This window comes from Telopea speciosissima, chromosome 4 (assembly GCF_018873765.1).
Source record: "Telopea speciosissima isolate NSW1024214 ecotype Mountain lineage chromosome 4, Tspe_v1, whole genome shotgun sequence".
Taxonomy (NCBI): Eukaryota; Viridiplantae; Streptophyta; class Magnoliopsida; order Proteales; family Proteaceae; genus Telopea; species Telopea speciosissima.
This window is the reverse complement of record NC_057919.1, coordinates 2,241,646-2,256,727: the sequence shown is the minus strand read 5'-3', so window position 1 is coordinate 2,256,727 and position 15,082 is coordinate 2,241,646. Positions and strand designations below refer to the sequence as shown.

The 15,082-nt window shown below is 37.1% G+C and overlaps 1 protein-coding gene across 1 annotated transcript; it reads left to right on the top strand.

The window, feature by feature from the left end:
* The first annotated feature begins 1,154 nt into the window (after nt 1–1,154).
* LOC122660216 (lipopolysaccharide core biosynthesis mannosyltransferase LpsB-like) lies at nt 1,155–13,575 on the top strand. Its single transcript, XM_043855432.1, has 7 exons — nt 1,155–1,529; nt 2,081–2,223; nt 3,991–4,262; nt 5,981–6,135; nt 6,728–6,990; nt 8,786–8,848; nt 13,167–13,575. Exons 1-7 carry the CDS (start codon nt 1,283–1,285, stop codon nt 13,422–13,424), a joined length of 1,401 nt encoding a protein of 466 aa, XP_043711367.1. The 5' UTR covers nt 1,155–1,282; the 3' UTR covers nt 13,425–13,575.
* The last annotated feature ends 1,507 nt before the right edge of the window (nt 13,576–15,082 follow it).

Below are 15,082 nucleotides of genomic sequence, written 5' to 3'. Positions count from 1 at the left end.
TCATTTGTTGTACACTCTAACCACCTATCAAATGGATAATCTATCTTTAAGGCCTCATTTGTTTAGCATAATAGTTTGCAAGGGGTGGGAAAGTTGTGGTAAAATGCTGATTGGCATTGCAACAATCCTACCTCAGGCTATTTGTTTACGAGGGAATGGGAATGTTGAGATAATGGAGGGAACATAATCATTACCATTGTCTGTTGTTATGGCATTGCAAATCCCGTAATTTTTCCACTCCTTGGCTGTACAAAATCCCACGAAATACACGGGATTTTGCAACTTTCCCATAGAATGCTACAGTAATCCATCAACTCTTTACTTTTCCAAACACATGAGACCCACCCTTCGGTAATCCCACAACTCTCCCACCCCATAAACCCCTTCAAACTAACAGTGCCTAATGGATATGATACCAATATATCTATTCGGGGGAGGTTTTTGTACACGGCCATGTATGGTACATAATTGTGTTTTCAACCGTTGGATGGGTATGACTGTGTACAGTACACGTTTTCTAATCCACATCCAACGATTGATGACACGATTATGCACCATGCACGATTGTGTATGAAACCTTGCCTATCTCTTTTTAAAATAAATTTTGAAAAAAAAAAAGCTTTGTTCGGGAGTGTGGCCTACACCAACACTCCAATGAGTCTATCTCCCCACCCCCATATGAAAAATCACCATATAGACACTTGGGAGTGCTGATGTAAGCCACACTTCCGGAGAGAAAACTACTTCTCATGAATTTTATACACATTTTTTTTAGTGCAAGTGCATTTAATCCCTGGAAAATAATCTCCTTAAATTCCTTAAGTTGTGTAGTGTAGCAGTGTTAGGTGGAGATGTCGTCACGGGGCAACTCAGACATTCAACCGTCCGAGCTCATTGACCTATGTTAATCTTGGGCCATTGGGTGTCTGAACTGCCAGGTGTCGACAACTCCATCTAACATTGTCGCACCACACGATTCTAGGAATTGGAGAAGATTAAAATCCCCAATCCCTTTTGTTCTTATAAATACCCCTTCCCACCTTTAAAAGAGCAACAATGAGAGAGAGAGAGAGAGAGGGGGCTGAAGAAATAAGGGCTCAGAGGCTCTAAAGGGTTCCCAGATTGAACAAAATAGCCCAATGACGACGTCTGAAGTCTGAAAGAGCCCTGCATTCCAATTTCCAGATCATTACTATTACACAAGCCTAATAAGAGTGCAGAACTGAACCCCAAAATGCCGGAATCTTGGGCAATACGAGAGAGCAAGATTTAAAAAATAAACATGGCGAAACAGTCGGTCGGTTGGATCAAGTTCCAAAAGAGATGGCTATTGCTGCTTATCGTCTTATTTACAATTTCAACCGCTATTGTGTTCGTCATCAGAGCTGCATTCGACTCCTGCGATCGACATTATGAAGATTCAGGCGGTCGGGTTCATGTAGCTTCGCAGATAGGAAGCATTGCGAATCCGCTCGACTTTATGAAGTCGAAGCTTGTCCTACTGGTTTCTCATGAACTATCTCTTTCAGGTACTCCTCGGATCTCACTGCCGTTAATTAAGTGTTGTGCTTCGAGTATTTTTGTTTTTGCTTTTTTCAGATGTCATTTCTTGTTTTCGTGCGTAAAATTTGTCCTCTGTAATGGATTTCCGGTGAACACGTTTCTTATAACTACCTTGTAATACATTTTCATTGTGCCACGAAGAGAACTTATATGTTGTGCAATGGAGTAGCTTTGTTTGTGTTACTGTTACTGACCAAATTAGGGGGTCACAAGACCAAGGATTTGTTTTGCGTTTGTGTTGTTCTCATCTTGAGGTTGGCCATCAATACATTGAAGGGGAGCAGGGTGCCAAATAATAGATTTTTCTATCGTAGTTATTATCATCATCATCATCATCACATCTTCACATTATTATTACAATGCGTTTATTATTACTATTACAGTCTGCTCACATATGGAATTACGTACGACGGGTGAACTCATAGAAGTACTTGTCATTTATAATTCCTTCATTTTGATTAGTTGAAGTAATAATTTGTCTACTTTGTGGAGCATTCAAAAGAGCGTTTTAATGCAGGTGGACCATTGTTGTTGATGGAGCTAGCATTTCTTCTAAGAAGTGTTGGTGCTCAAGTTGTTTGGATTACGATCCAACGGCCAATTGAAACAGATGAAGTTGTATACAGTCTAGAGCATAAGATGTTGGACCGAGGAGTGCAGGTAACATATATATATATTTTTTTTTTAAAAATGTGCTTCTGGCTCTTAATTTTGTTCTTTCTCACCAATTTGCATGGCTGTTATTCTATTGATCTTCAATAGATCTTTATGATTAAGAGGTTCATCGTCATTCACATTGTTGGGAATGCCAACTTCAGCTGTCTCATTTATTTTTTTGCCAAGTCCTCACTGTATTGACAAACCAGCATTATTTGGCATTCATGATTGCTGAGTAAAAGTTACCCCTAGGATATTTTAATATTTTTATAAACATTTTATATCCAATTTACATGGATTATGTTTTGATGATACACAATGGATCATTTTCCAAGGACAAGTACACACTGGCCTTACTTTATTTTCTTTCACTTTCTTTTGTCTTAATTGTCTGACTGTTTTTCCCCTTTTGCATGCATGAGAATGGAAATTGCTTATATTAGTGGAAATAAGCCCTGGATTGGGTTATATATATGTTTGGGTCTTTGGTCCAATGGATTTTCTTTGTAATAAACCACTTTAATAGGCCTAAAATATAGGTAGGAGGTAGGAATACATGATTTCCTTTGTCAGTTAGTCTAGTTAGAGTTTAATTTCTTTATTTTTATTAGTGTTTTAGTTAGGTTGTATTAGGTCTCTATGGTCCAGCCTTGTTTGAGTTGTTTTTTCATATTTTATTCATAGTTATAATAGCAGTAGACCTCCATAGACAGCTGTTAGCTGGAGGAGTTTTAGGCTTAGTTTGAGTCCTGTTTAGAGTCTGTTATTTAAACATATGTGAGAGTAATGCCTTACCCACGAATTTTGATGAATTAAAGAAAGGCTTTTTCTTCCTTTTTGTCTTTGGATTCAGGCTTGCATCTGTGGGATTCTGGTGTGTTTACTCTTGTGGGATTTCAGCGTTTAATTGCTGTGAGATTCAGTGGTGAACCCTGGTGGGATTTCATGTTGGGGTATTAATGGGATTACAGCTCTGCAATCAGGTGGGATTCCTGATTATATTCTTCTTTTCTTTTTTACTATTCTAGTCATCGATAAAGGTCAGTTTGTGTCATCTATCTATACCCCGTGGCTAGTACTTTTCTGTTTCCGTGTTGCTTTCTTAACATTAATCTTTTACTTATTATTCTGCCCTATATTCTTCAATATTGTCTTCTGACTCTATTTCCAGTTCTGTTTGTAAATTCTGTTTCAAATCATCTATCCATTGATTTAAGAAGTCCTACTCGAAGTTTATTTCTTCAAAATTTCAATTTTCAAGTTCATTGATAGCAGAAATCCAGTTCATCCATTAATTCTGTTTTGAACCTGTACAAGCCTGCTAACCATTTCTGAAGTTATTGTCAGAGTTTGGTTTCATAATTTAAGTAAGTTACTGTCATATTTCTAAATCTGACCATCAGTTTTCAACCCAACTTCACTGGATTGCTCCCCTTGACAGAAAGACCTTTCGACCAAAATTTTATAAGCATATGAGTTGTTTTTATTAAGTAATCTATAATCTTTTCTTCTAATATGGTTTGTCCTTTTTCCCTGCAATCATGTCACAAGTTGATCTCCCACTGGACTTCACTGGTTCGAGATTAGCACTGCTGTATCAAATATAGCAATGACTTCTCTTTCTAATTTTTCTCTGATCTTTTGCTTATAACATATGCTGTCTTAGAAAGGCTGTTAGTTTACTTTCATTTACCTTGTTTATGTAGGTGGAAAGGGTATTCTCCATACTCCAATAGCAGCTTCTAAACGTGGTTTTCCTCACATTGTCAGGTCTTCCCTGCAAGGAGTCAAGAAGCTCTAGATATGGCTCTTAAAGCTGATTTGGTTGTTCTAAACACTGCTGTTGCTGGAAAATGGCTGGATGCTGTTCTTAAGGAGGATGTTACTCGTGTTCTTCCAAAGATTTTGTGGTGGATTCATGAAATGCGAGGGCATTACTTCAAGATGGAGTATGTTAAGCACCTCCCTTTTGTTGCAGGTGCCATGATTGATTCACATACAACGACAGAATACTGGAAGAATAGGACTCGAGAACGTTTAGGGTATGCCACTGGCATTGTTAAGATCAACAATAATTGCATTCTTTTAACACATTTTCAGTTTGGTTCTCTTATGACTAGTGGCTAATCTTTTATATGCTAAATTTTAGGATACTGACGGCTATTATTTTTCCCCTGGGAATTTTGTTTAGCCAGTTCTTGGGTTCTTAGTGTAGTTATAATTTATTTTTCTGTCATGTGGAAAATTCAAAGGATCTACTATGTTCTGAGTAAAACTGTATGATTATATGCTCTTCAGTTAGTTTCTGTAGCTGAAGGTGTTCAAACAGGCATACAACAGCATGAAGGGTAGCTCTTTAAAGTCCTCTAGGGCCTTCTCATAATATCTAAAGAAGCTATTTGTCCATTTACATACTTTAGTGTGGAACTGTTCTTAAAGACACCATCTCATCCTAAATCTATATGCCTGTAGCTGTTTGGCCTGGTCAGTTATTTGTTATTAGCACTGTAGTTCTTTGTTTAATTCGTTACGTGTATAAACTAACTGTTCTTAAAGTAACATCATTGAGCAGTGTTGTTAATGATGATGACTTAGAGAGAGTCGATCGAGACTCAGGTTTATTGGGTTGTTTTTTGTTACAAATTTGTGTTTCTGTTTTTTATAAACAACATCAAATCTGTTTTTTTCACCCGGTTTATTCCAAAAGAACACAAAAACAGACTGGATGTAACATAAATGTTCTGTTCCTAATTTATTCCCCCCCCCAAAAAAAAAACACTAGAACTGTTTCTTTTGAATGTTGACATACAAAACCTAAGTTTTCCTTTAAAGTCTCAATCTCAACTGATTGTTTGCAGGAGTATTTGAACGTGTTTTGATACTAGAGTTAGAACACCATTGAAAAAATGAGCAAGTTGCCAATAATGGTAAGAGTTACCTGGTTCAGCTAGTTTCTGTCGTGTGTGCTGTTTCCTGATGATATATTTTGATTGATGAGACTAGAGAGGCTGTGAAGAACAAGCTACAACTGTCTTGTGAATAATGCAATGTGCATTTAATGAAAATCAGGGTTAGACGCTTGGTATTAGTTAAAACTGATGATCAAGAAATAACATTAAGCCCACTTTCTCATCTTTTTGGTCCAATCATCCATAAAGAGGAAGAGATTTGAAGGTGGTACCCTTAGAATTCGAGTGGGATGGTTGAAATCAGGAGGCATTTCTACAGTCCCATGTGATTAGCCCATGATATTTCACTACATAGAGTTTAGTGGTGGAAATAGTATTCTTTTAGGCTATCCCAAGTATTTGGGATAACACATGGTTGGTTTGAGCTGAGTATCCAACAAAAGTACCATAACAATAGGCATGTATTTTCAGTCTGAGGATGGTACTTGGGGGAGCTAATATTCAGTTTCTGAGTACCATAGTCCAAGTGATTAACCTTCCCAAGTATTTAGACATTTCTTTAAGAATTTGATGGCTTAGATATTTACTGAATAGGAAATGTTCCAGCGTTGATTCTGGGTTATTAGTTGATTTTGGAAAGGGATTATTCTGATTTAGATTCTAAGATATTTTATCATTTCTTATTCCTTTTCCATTGGGTTTGGAAATTAAACATACTACAAGTGCCAGTGGGTGCTTAAGAAAACTACATTTTATCTCTGCATTTAATACTCACCTTTATATGTCATGCTGTATACTTGTCCTTTAAAAAAAAAAAACTTTCCTTCATCTCCTTTATTTTAATTCTGCAGGATTAAGATGCCTGAAACTCATGTTGTTCATCTTGGGAATAGCAAAGAATTGATGGAAGTAGCAGAAGATAATGTGGCCAAAAGGATTCTTCGTGAACATGTCCGAGAGTCCCTTGGAGTGCGGAATGAAGATGTTCTCTTTGCCGCCATTAATAGTATGCACTTTGTGTTCCTGGGAGCTAGCTTGCTATGGCTTTGACAAGTAGTCTAGTACCATGCTAGACCTGGTTGTTTGATAATCCATTTAAAAAAAAAAAGGCGTACCCAGTGCATGAGACTCCCGCCACTGCGGGGTCTGGGGAGGGTCATAATGTACACAGCCTTACCCCTGCTTTCGCAGAGAGGCTTTTTCCAGACTTGAACCCATGACCTCTTGGTCACAATGGAGGAACCTTAACCGTTGCAATCAAGGCCCGCCCTCTTGATAATCCATTTTAAAAAGGTTAAAAAAAGATGGATTGTCAAAGTCCTTTCATTAGTTAAAAGTTTTTTTGTTGGATTTGGTTGCTCAAATCCATAAATTAAATGGTTGACGTTCTGAATTTAGCCATGAGTTTCTGGGCTGGGTCCCAGATTACTAAATCCCCATCTTCTTAGTCCACATTATATTTCATAATTCTTTGGCATCTTGGATCAGGGGGAATATATTCATTATTGTTTGTTTTTGCTGATATATCTGGTTGTCAATGTTGATGACAGTCTCTGCATGATTTTGGGTTAGAGTACTTAAGAGTGAGATAAATGCAGGTGTTTCACGAGGGAAAGGTCAAGACTTATTTCTCCGTTCCTTCTATGAAAGCTTGCAATTGATCCAAGAAAAAAAAGTCCAGGTGCCATCGTTGCACGCAGTAATAGTGGGAAGTGACATGAATGCTCAGACCAAGTTCGAAAGAGAACTGCGTAACTTTGTAATTGAGAAAAAAATTCAGGATCGGGTTCACTTTGTCAACAAAACCTTGACTGTAGCTCCTTATCTGGCTGCAATAGATGTTCTTGTCCAGAACTCTCAGGTATTTGCATGGCTACCATTCAGTCAAAGTGTTTATAATATCCTCTCCCCCTCCCCCCCCCCCCCCCCCCCAAAAAAAAAAAAAAAAAAAAAAAACCATCCTCACCTCTTGTGTGTTCCAATTTAGATCCATATTAGTATTTTTTTTTCCGGAAATGTTGGCAAAAGTAAAGTTTCTTTTGCTGGGCACATGCCATGTTTGCTGTGTTTGCTGTAATTGTCCGCAATGTGGTTTTCTTTCCCATACTTCCAAGTTCTAGTGTAACTTTAGACTCCTGTGACAGGCACAGCATTGAGATGTTTCAAGTAGTTTAAGTATCATCATTCAGTCAATCACCAAAATCTAACCTATAGTACCGTGTCCTGTAGAGCAGGGATTTCAATTATGTGTAGAACGGTATGGAGAAATTTGATTTCCAGTGCTCATATCTGATTGACCAGATCCCAGAGAAAAGTCTAAGTTTCGTGGGTTTTGGTTCACTGATATTGAGATCCGGTTTCTGAATTTATTTTTCTCCTTACTTCCTACTCATGAATTCAGTTTTATTGCTATTCCGTAATCTTGTATTTTGTTTTTTTTAAAAGCATATTTGCTATTAGTTATATCAATCTATTTTCTTTGGTTTCTGGAAAAATAGGGTTAGGATTTTACCTACCTGCACAAAAGAATATCAGGGAAACAAATTGATATATTGAAAGGGCCTAAGAGGTACAAGAGACAGGAAATAAAAGCAGAAAAATACTTGAAATATAAGAAAATATAGTAATTTCCGTGGGAAAATGTCCATGTACCATGAGTGATAAAGAAGGAATTCAGCTTGAAAATTTGGAAATTCATCAGAATTTTTTTCTCAGCATAAAATATGCCCTTTAACTACGTGTCTCTGTCTTTGAAAATTGATCGAGTGATTCTGTGACTGTGGAAGGAAACTATGCCAATGTTATCACTTGGGTGTCTACTCTTGTGGGCGCCTTGGAGATTTGCACATTTAGTCAGATAATCCCTTGCCTCCAGGATGGATTGCTTTTTCTAATCAAATCCTAGATTGGTCAATGAGTTGTCTGATGAACTAGCCAAGCAAGGAGTGGTCTGTCAAAGGTCGTGTTATGCGAATAATATTTCGTTGTTTGGAGTGGTCAGGCCTGTGGTTTTTTCTCTTTGTGTTTGTTGTATGCTCTATCTGCATCTTCCTTTTTTGGAACTTTATTGAACCCTATTTTTTCTTTATCTTTTAGTAAATAAATTGTTACTTGTCACAAAGGAAAAATAAAAAAATATATATAAGAGTAGGGGATAGAATCCATCCCCCCATTTGTTGCCTAGTAAGATTTTGTCTTGGACTGCTAATTAAGATAAAACCTCTAGAAACCAGAAATCCTATCTTAAACTGATGCCATTATCAGTCAAAGACCCAAAATGCTAGCAAGATTTTTGTTCCTTTGCTGGTAACTTTTATTTTTCATAGATGGAAGGATTAAGGTTTATCCATATCCAAACCTGAAAGATTTTGTCCTCATCTTTATTTATACTTTGTTTTCTTTATCAGCAACTCAGAAATCATTATCCATATGATCTGCATCAGCTTGAAAGAATATATCGTTCCTTTTATTCTCAGGCTGTCCACATACCGCTTTAATTGTTTTTCTGATTGTTCGTTAATTTGGATTTGTTTTCAAGTCCTTGTTTGCTATTTAATCGAATCCAAATTTCTAGTTGGTTCTCTATATAAATTTTTTTGGAGATGAACAAAGTTGCACTTTCTTGTAGAAGCTTGACCATTTCATTCTATCTTTAGGCCCGGGGAGAGTGCTTTGGACGGATAACCATTGAAGCTATGGCATTTCAGCTGCCTGTTTTGGTAAATCCTGCACTTCTTAGTTCAATATATGCATGTTTGGTCTTTGGTAATTAAACTTTAGTATGCATCTGCATCAATTGTGACATCTTTAGAACATGTATGTCTTCATAGATCCTTTTTGTTTGTTGCTTTTTCTGTTTGTATGTTTGTTAGAATTGAGCTTGATGCAGTTGTTAATTAGCTCAATAGGGTAATGGATCCCGTAGGCACAGAATATAGACTGTGTCGTTCTATCCTATCAGTTATAGCTCTATCGCATAAGAATAAGCATTTCAAAAAGTTTGATTTTTCACTTTGTATTCTTATGTATTTATTTTTCTTTGATGTTTGCATTTCCTGCATGTTTGATGATATTGTATCTGTGTCTGTTGTATATGCTTCAGCTACACTATACATACACAGGATAATTTTTTACTTTGGAACTTCTCATCATCTATAAAGCTCTACGAGGGGAATCATTATTTAGAAATTGTAGCAAGCGGCATTTGTTGATGTATAAATTAATAGGATGTTTAAAATCCTTTGCACAAATTGCTGGGAGAGATAAAGGGAGAGAAACAAAATGATCATGATTTTTTAATGTGACAGCCTTTGCTTCCTCTTCTATGCATATGTGACAACTTCTTCCTCTTCTATATATCTTTAAGGGTAAATTACACATCACCCTCTGGTTTTTGAAAATACTCATCCGTCCCCCCTCTACAGTAACAGTGTTAGTCTGCTGTTAGTTATTGGTGTAAAAGGACTATTTTACCCCTGTACTAAAACATTAGAATTAACACTGGTCAAGGTAGTTTAGGGATTTAAATTTATTTAACTGGCTGACATCATCACTTAACAGCATAAAACTAACGGTGGGGACTAATTTGTCATATTGGGGTCTAATACAGGGGGTGATTTGAGTATTTTCAAAAACCAGGGGGGATTTGAGTTTCTTTTGAAAACCAGGGGGTGCCATGTAATTTACCCTATCTTTAATCTTTTGTTTTTTATTTAATTTAAAAAAATTGAAGCGGATCAGGGGAAACAAATTGTAAAATGGTAAAAGCATTTTCTGGTTACAACATGCACAAAATTACATGCCAAAGACATCTTCCCGTGGATCGAGTTCAAGTCTTACCAAAAACTGTGCAGGTGGTGGCAGTAGTGTTTTATCCTTAAATTCCTTCTGTGTCCCAGCAAACTGTAAATAGTGTCATCTTCCGAACTAAAATACCCTCGGATAATACATAGGTCAATGGCCAAGATAAGAAAAACCCCCTGTACCTCCATTGCCAATAGGCTTACTCATTTTGTAGTTTGTACCGGTTTCACGTCTCCATTGTACTCATCAATGCAAAAAATGTTTCTTTTCTTTCCATCCGTATCAGCCAAAAGGCTGTAGGAGGTCATCTTCCATGAATTGTGCCCCTTGGGTGCTAGATGGTCCCTGTATCTTCATAAACATTATTCATCCTATTCCTGAAAGCACAAAAATGTACTAGCAAGTATTCCTTTGCACATTTTTCTGTTGATCTAAATAGATTTCTTCCTAACTAGAAGATCTGATAGACTGTTATGTAAGGACTATAAGGTTATACCAGGGGAGAGCCTAACCATACAACATAGATTAGTGGTCATGGATATGTGCCTCACTACAAGAATCGTACGGAATTTTAACTTATTTGCTATAGGATAAGGTGGTGGAGCTTAAAAGGAGACACTTTGAAATCATTTATTGATGAAGTGGTCAAACAAGGAAAGTGGGATTTTGACGGAGACACTAATACAATGTGGAATGAGATGTCTACTTGTATTAAGAAGGTTGCTGAAGATGTTCTAGGTGTATCAAAAGGAAAATATCATTCCTCTAGAGAGATTTGGTGGTGGGATGATGAGGTTCAAGCAACCATTAAGACTAAAAAAGCTAGTTTTAAGACATGACAAAGGACTAAGGATGTAGAGGATCTACAAATGAATAAATTTACCAGAAATGAAGCTAAGAAGATTTTGGGAAAAGCAAGGGCGAATAAATATGAAGATCTTTAAAGCAATTTGAGCACAAATGAAAGGGAAAAAGCTATCTATAAAATAGCTAAAATGAGGGAAAGGAAGAGTAAAGATCTAGACCATGTTAGATGTATTAAAAGTTTTGATGGTAAAGTACTAATAAGGGATGAGGACAATAAGAAGGGATGAGAAGGTTATTTCTGCAGCCTACTAAATGAAGACACTTCGAGTAATAGTGTTCCGAAAGACTGTATTACCCATCAAGACACCACATGTCATAGATATATACGAAAAATTAGGGTGTGTGAAGTATAAGAAGCTTTAAGGAGGATGAAAGTAAGAAACGCACAAGGCTTAGATGAGGTCCCGATAGAAGTGTGGACAAGCTTAGGAATCTATGGTTTATCTTGGCTAACCAAGCTGTTTAATAAAATTATGAGCACAAGGAAAATACCAGAAGAATGGAAGAGAAGCATCGTGGTTTCGATTCATAAAAATAAAGGTGATATTTAGAGCTACAATAAATATCGAGGCATAAAACTAATGAGTCCTTATGAAATTATGGGAGAGGATTAGTGAAAAACTCGCCTGAGACAAGAAACTACTATTGTAGAGAACCAATTTGGTTTTATGCCAAGAAAATCCACTACAGAAGCTATTTAGTTAGGAGACTTATGGGAAGGTTTAGAGATTGCAATAAGGATCTCCATATGGTCTTTATTGACCTAGAAAAAGCTTTTGACAGAGTCCCTACTCCCTAGAGACTAAATCTGGCAAGTATTAGAGAAGTGTTTCAAGTAAATATGTGGACATAATTAACGATATGTATGATGGTGCAGTGACAAGTGTAAAAATTGTGGAGTGAAAAGGTAGTGAATTCCCAATTACAATTGGGTTACATTAAGGATCAACTTTAAGCCCTTATTTGTTTGCGCTTATCATTGATGATTTAACCTGAGACATTCAAGATGAAGTTCCTTAGTGTATGCTTTTTACTGATGACATTGTTTTGGTGGATGAGACAAAAACAAGGATTAACGCCCAATTGGAGTTATGGAGATCAACCTTGGAATCAAAAGGTTTCAAGATTAGTAGAATGAAGACGGAGTTTATGGTATGTAACTTTGGTTACACTAGGGTGGATAATGAGGTGAAAATTGATGTGAGGGAGATTCCGCGAAGTACTTATTTTAGGTATATGGGCTCAGCATAAATAAAGAAGGTGATATAGAGGACAATGTTTCACAGAGAATTAAAAAAGGATGGATGAAGTGGAGAGGTGCGTCTGGAGTGTTGTGTGATTGGCGTATTCCTTTAAAACTTATAAGGAAAATTTTATAGGACAGTCATATGACTAGTTATGATGTATGGTGCGGAATGTTGGGTAGTTAAGAAGCATCATTTAGATAAACTCAGTGTAGCAGAGATGAGGATGTTGAGATGGATGAGTAGCAAAACTAGGAAGGATAAAGTAAGGAATGATCATATTAGAGCTGATTTGGGAGTAGCTCTAATACATGATAAGCTACGAGAAAGTTGTTTGAGGTGGCATGGCCATGTTCAATGGAGGCCTTTGGACGCCCCAGTACAGAGGAGTGATTTGATTCAATATTGACAAAAAATGACCTTAGGGGAAATGGTGAGGAAAGACATGCATACCTTAGGCCTTGTATCGAGTATGACCTCGAATAGAGTTGATTGGACTTTGGAGGGCAAGGATCCATGGAGCCAATCTCATTTAATTGGGATAAGGCGGAGTTGTTGTTGTGTATTATTCCGTTGGTCCATCTTTCGAACCTCTTAGGATATCTACTATTTTTCTTGATACTTAGCCTCACATCTTGCCCACCTCATGACTTGAGTGGAGCTTCCTTCTATTTGGAAGTCGGAGGCAGGATAAAAAATGATACAAGATTCCCTTTTCAACAGTATGCGGTTCCCCTGTTTGCTTAGTTACAAAAACGGATATGAACTTCATTTGACATTTGATGGATATGTCTATTTTGAACAATGCACTGCAGGTTGAAGCCAAAAAATGGTTTGACAGTGTCAGTTACTATCATGTGTCGGTATATTTCAATCTAAACTCTTTATCAGATGGTTATGATTGTCCATATCATATCCCTCCCCTCTCCCTCCCCCTCACCCAAGCAAACAAAACAAAACAAAATCATTGTCCACAATGTTGTGTAACTTGTATTCGGTCCCCTGTTAAGGAATTTTCTCAATGAATCTATGTGATATCATGTTAGGGTCGTGCAAGTTTGTATTGGCCTTTCAATCTCTTATCATTGGTTGGATTTATCATTCTTGATGAAAATTACATCAGGGAACAGCAGCTGGAGGTACTACAGAGATTGTGGTCAATGGATCCACTGGTTTGTTGCATATTGTCGGTAAAGAGGGTGTCACACCTCTGGCAATGAATATTGTGAAACTTGCCACACATGTTGAGAGAAGGTTGACAATGGGAAAGAAAGGCTATGAGAGGGTGAAAGAGATGTTCATGGAGCAACATTTGGCCCATAGAATTGCTTCAGTTCTCAAGGAAGTCTTGCAGAAGGCAAAAAGCCGCCCTCATTCGTAAGTTTCAATCTGTTTTGACTTCTACCAAAATCCGTGTATCATTTTCATTTCATTATTATGGATACCCTCATTTCCTGTCAGCTGGAATACTGTACATACATGTACAATTAAAAGTTTTTGTTCCCAAGCTTTATGTCAAATCTATTAGCCAATGTTCATAAGCTGGTGCAGAGTAGCCGACTCCAAACTGTTTAGACCCATGGTTTAGTTCATGGTCCAGAGGTGAACTGCTAGCAGTCTAGATTATGATGCTTATAATGTAATCCATACAAATAAATCACATAACTGTTCACTATTAAAGCTGTAGCTCAGCAATAAAAGCTAAGGAAAGCACAGTGCACGATGCTCCCACCGTTGTGGGGTTTGGGAGGGTCATAATGTATGCAGCCTAACCCTGCTTCGTGGAGGTTGTTACCCGACTCGAACCTGCGCCCATTAGGTTGCAATGGAGCAACCTTACTGTAACAAAGGGAAGTGCATTACTACCCTTACATGGGAGTACATGCAACAAAACACCTGATGGTTTACGGTTTGAATGGGAAGAGTCCATCTCATTGGCTTGATCTCTGGGTATCTCTGAACCGGGATGGGAATGATGTATAAAATCTAAATGACTCATCTATATGTGTATTTAGAACTTGACACTTTTTAATTGGCCCTTGTCTTATTCTCAAAAGTTCATTAAATTGGGAATATTAAAAGGTTTTCAGAAATAAATTGAAAATGATGTCATTATATCATTATCAAAATGTGTCATTATTATGCACATGTTTTGAGTACACGTGTAATTATAGTATTTATCCTCATTGGAAAAAAAGTGTACTAATAAAAAGATTGAAAAATAAGACTGTAAATTATTTGACACCTTGAGGGTGGTGTCAATAAGAAAATCCTTATTATAAAAGCCAACCGACGAGTTTGAAACTCATTAGGGCTATTATCTCATGAGTTAAGTCTATCTTTTTTTCAATTAAGTCATATCCTTAAGTGTTGTGCAATTAATAATAGGGTTGATTTTTTTTTTTGGGGGGGGGGGGGTTAGAAATAATAGGGTTGCAAACCTTGAGTTTTGTATGATACAGGTTTTATTCTTGAGCCTCTTTCTAATTTGGATTGTGTCGTATTCTTAATTCTTGAGCCTCTTTGTAATCAAATTATCCTTTTATAGATAGGTTTTTTTTTATTGGAAAGATTCGTAACCTTGTCCTGATTCTATTACTGTGTAAAATTCTTGCCGGAAATTCTACCACTTACCCTTTCCCTCCATGGAGAGAATATGCAGAGCCATAAGAGGTAAATAAGAAAATCCCTTCATAGAGAGTATACAGAGCTTTCTATGTGCGGTCATTTTTAATTTAACACTCTTACCGGATCTCCCATTGGCAATTTGGCACCAATCACCAACCTCACATGGCATGTTCCTGCTTTCATATTTTCGATGAGACTACCGGACGATTAACTGATTGCTGAAAGCTTTAGGATGATATAGCTAAATCAATCAGAAATTACTTCAACTCTTAGAAAATGTTTTGGGATGAAGTGTACACAATTATTCTATGCTTCTATACAATTATTGGGTCCTCTCTCTCTCTCTCTCTCTCTCTCAAATGTCAAAGTTCCAATGCTAATGGAGAAATGGGAAATGACCGTCCCAAGATC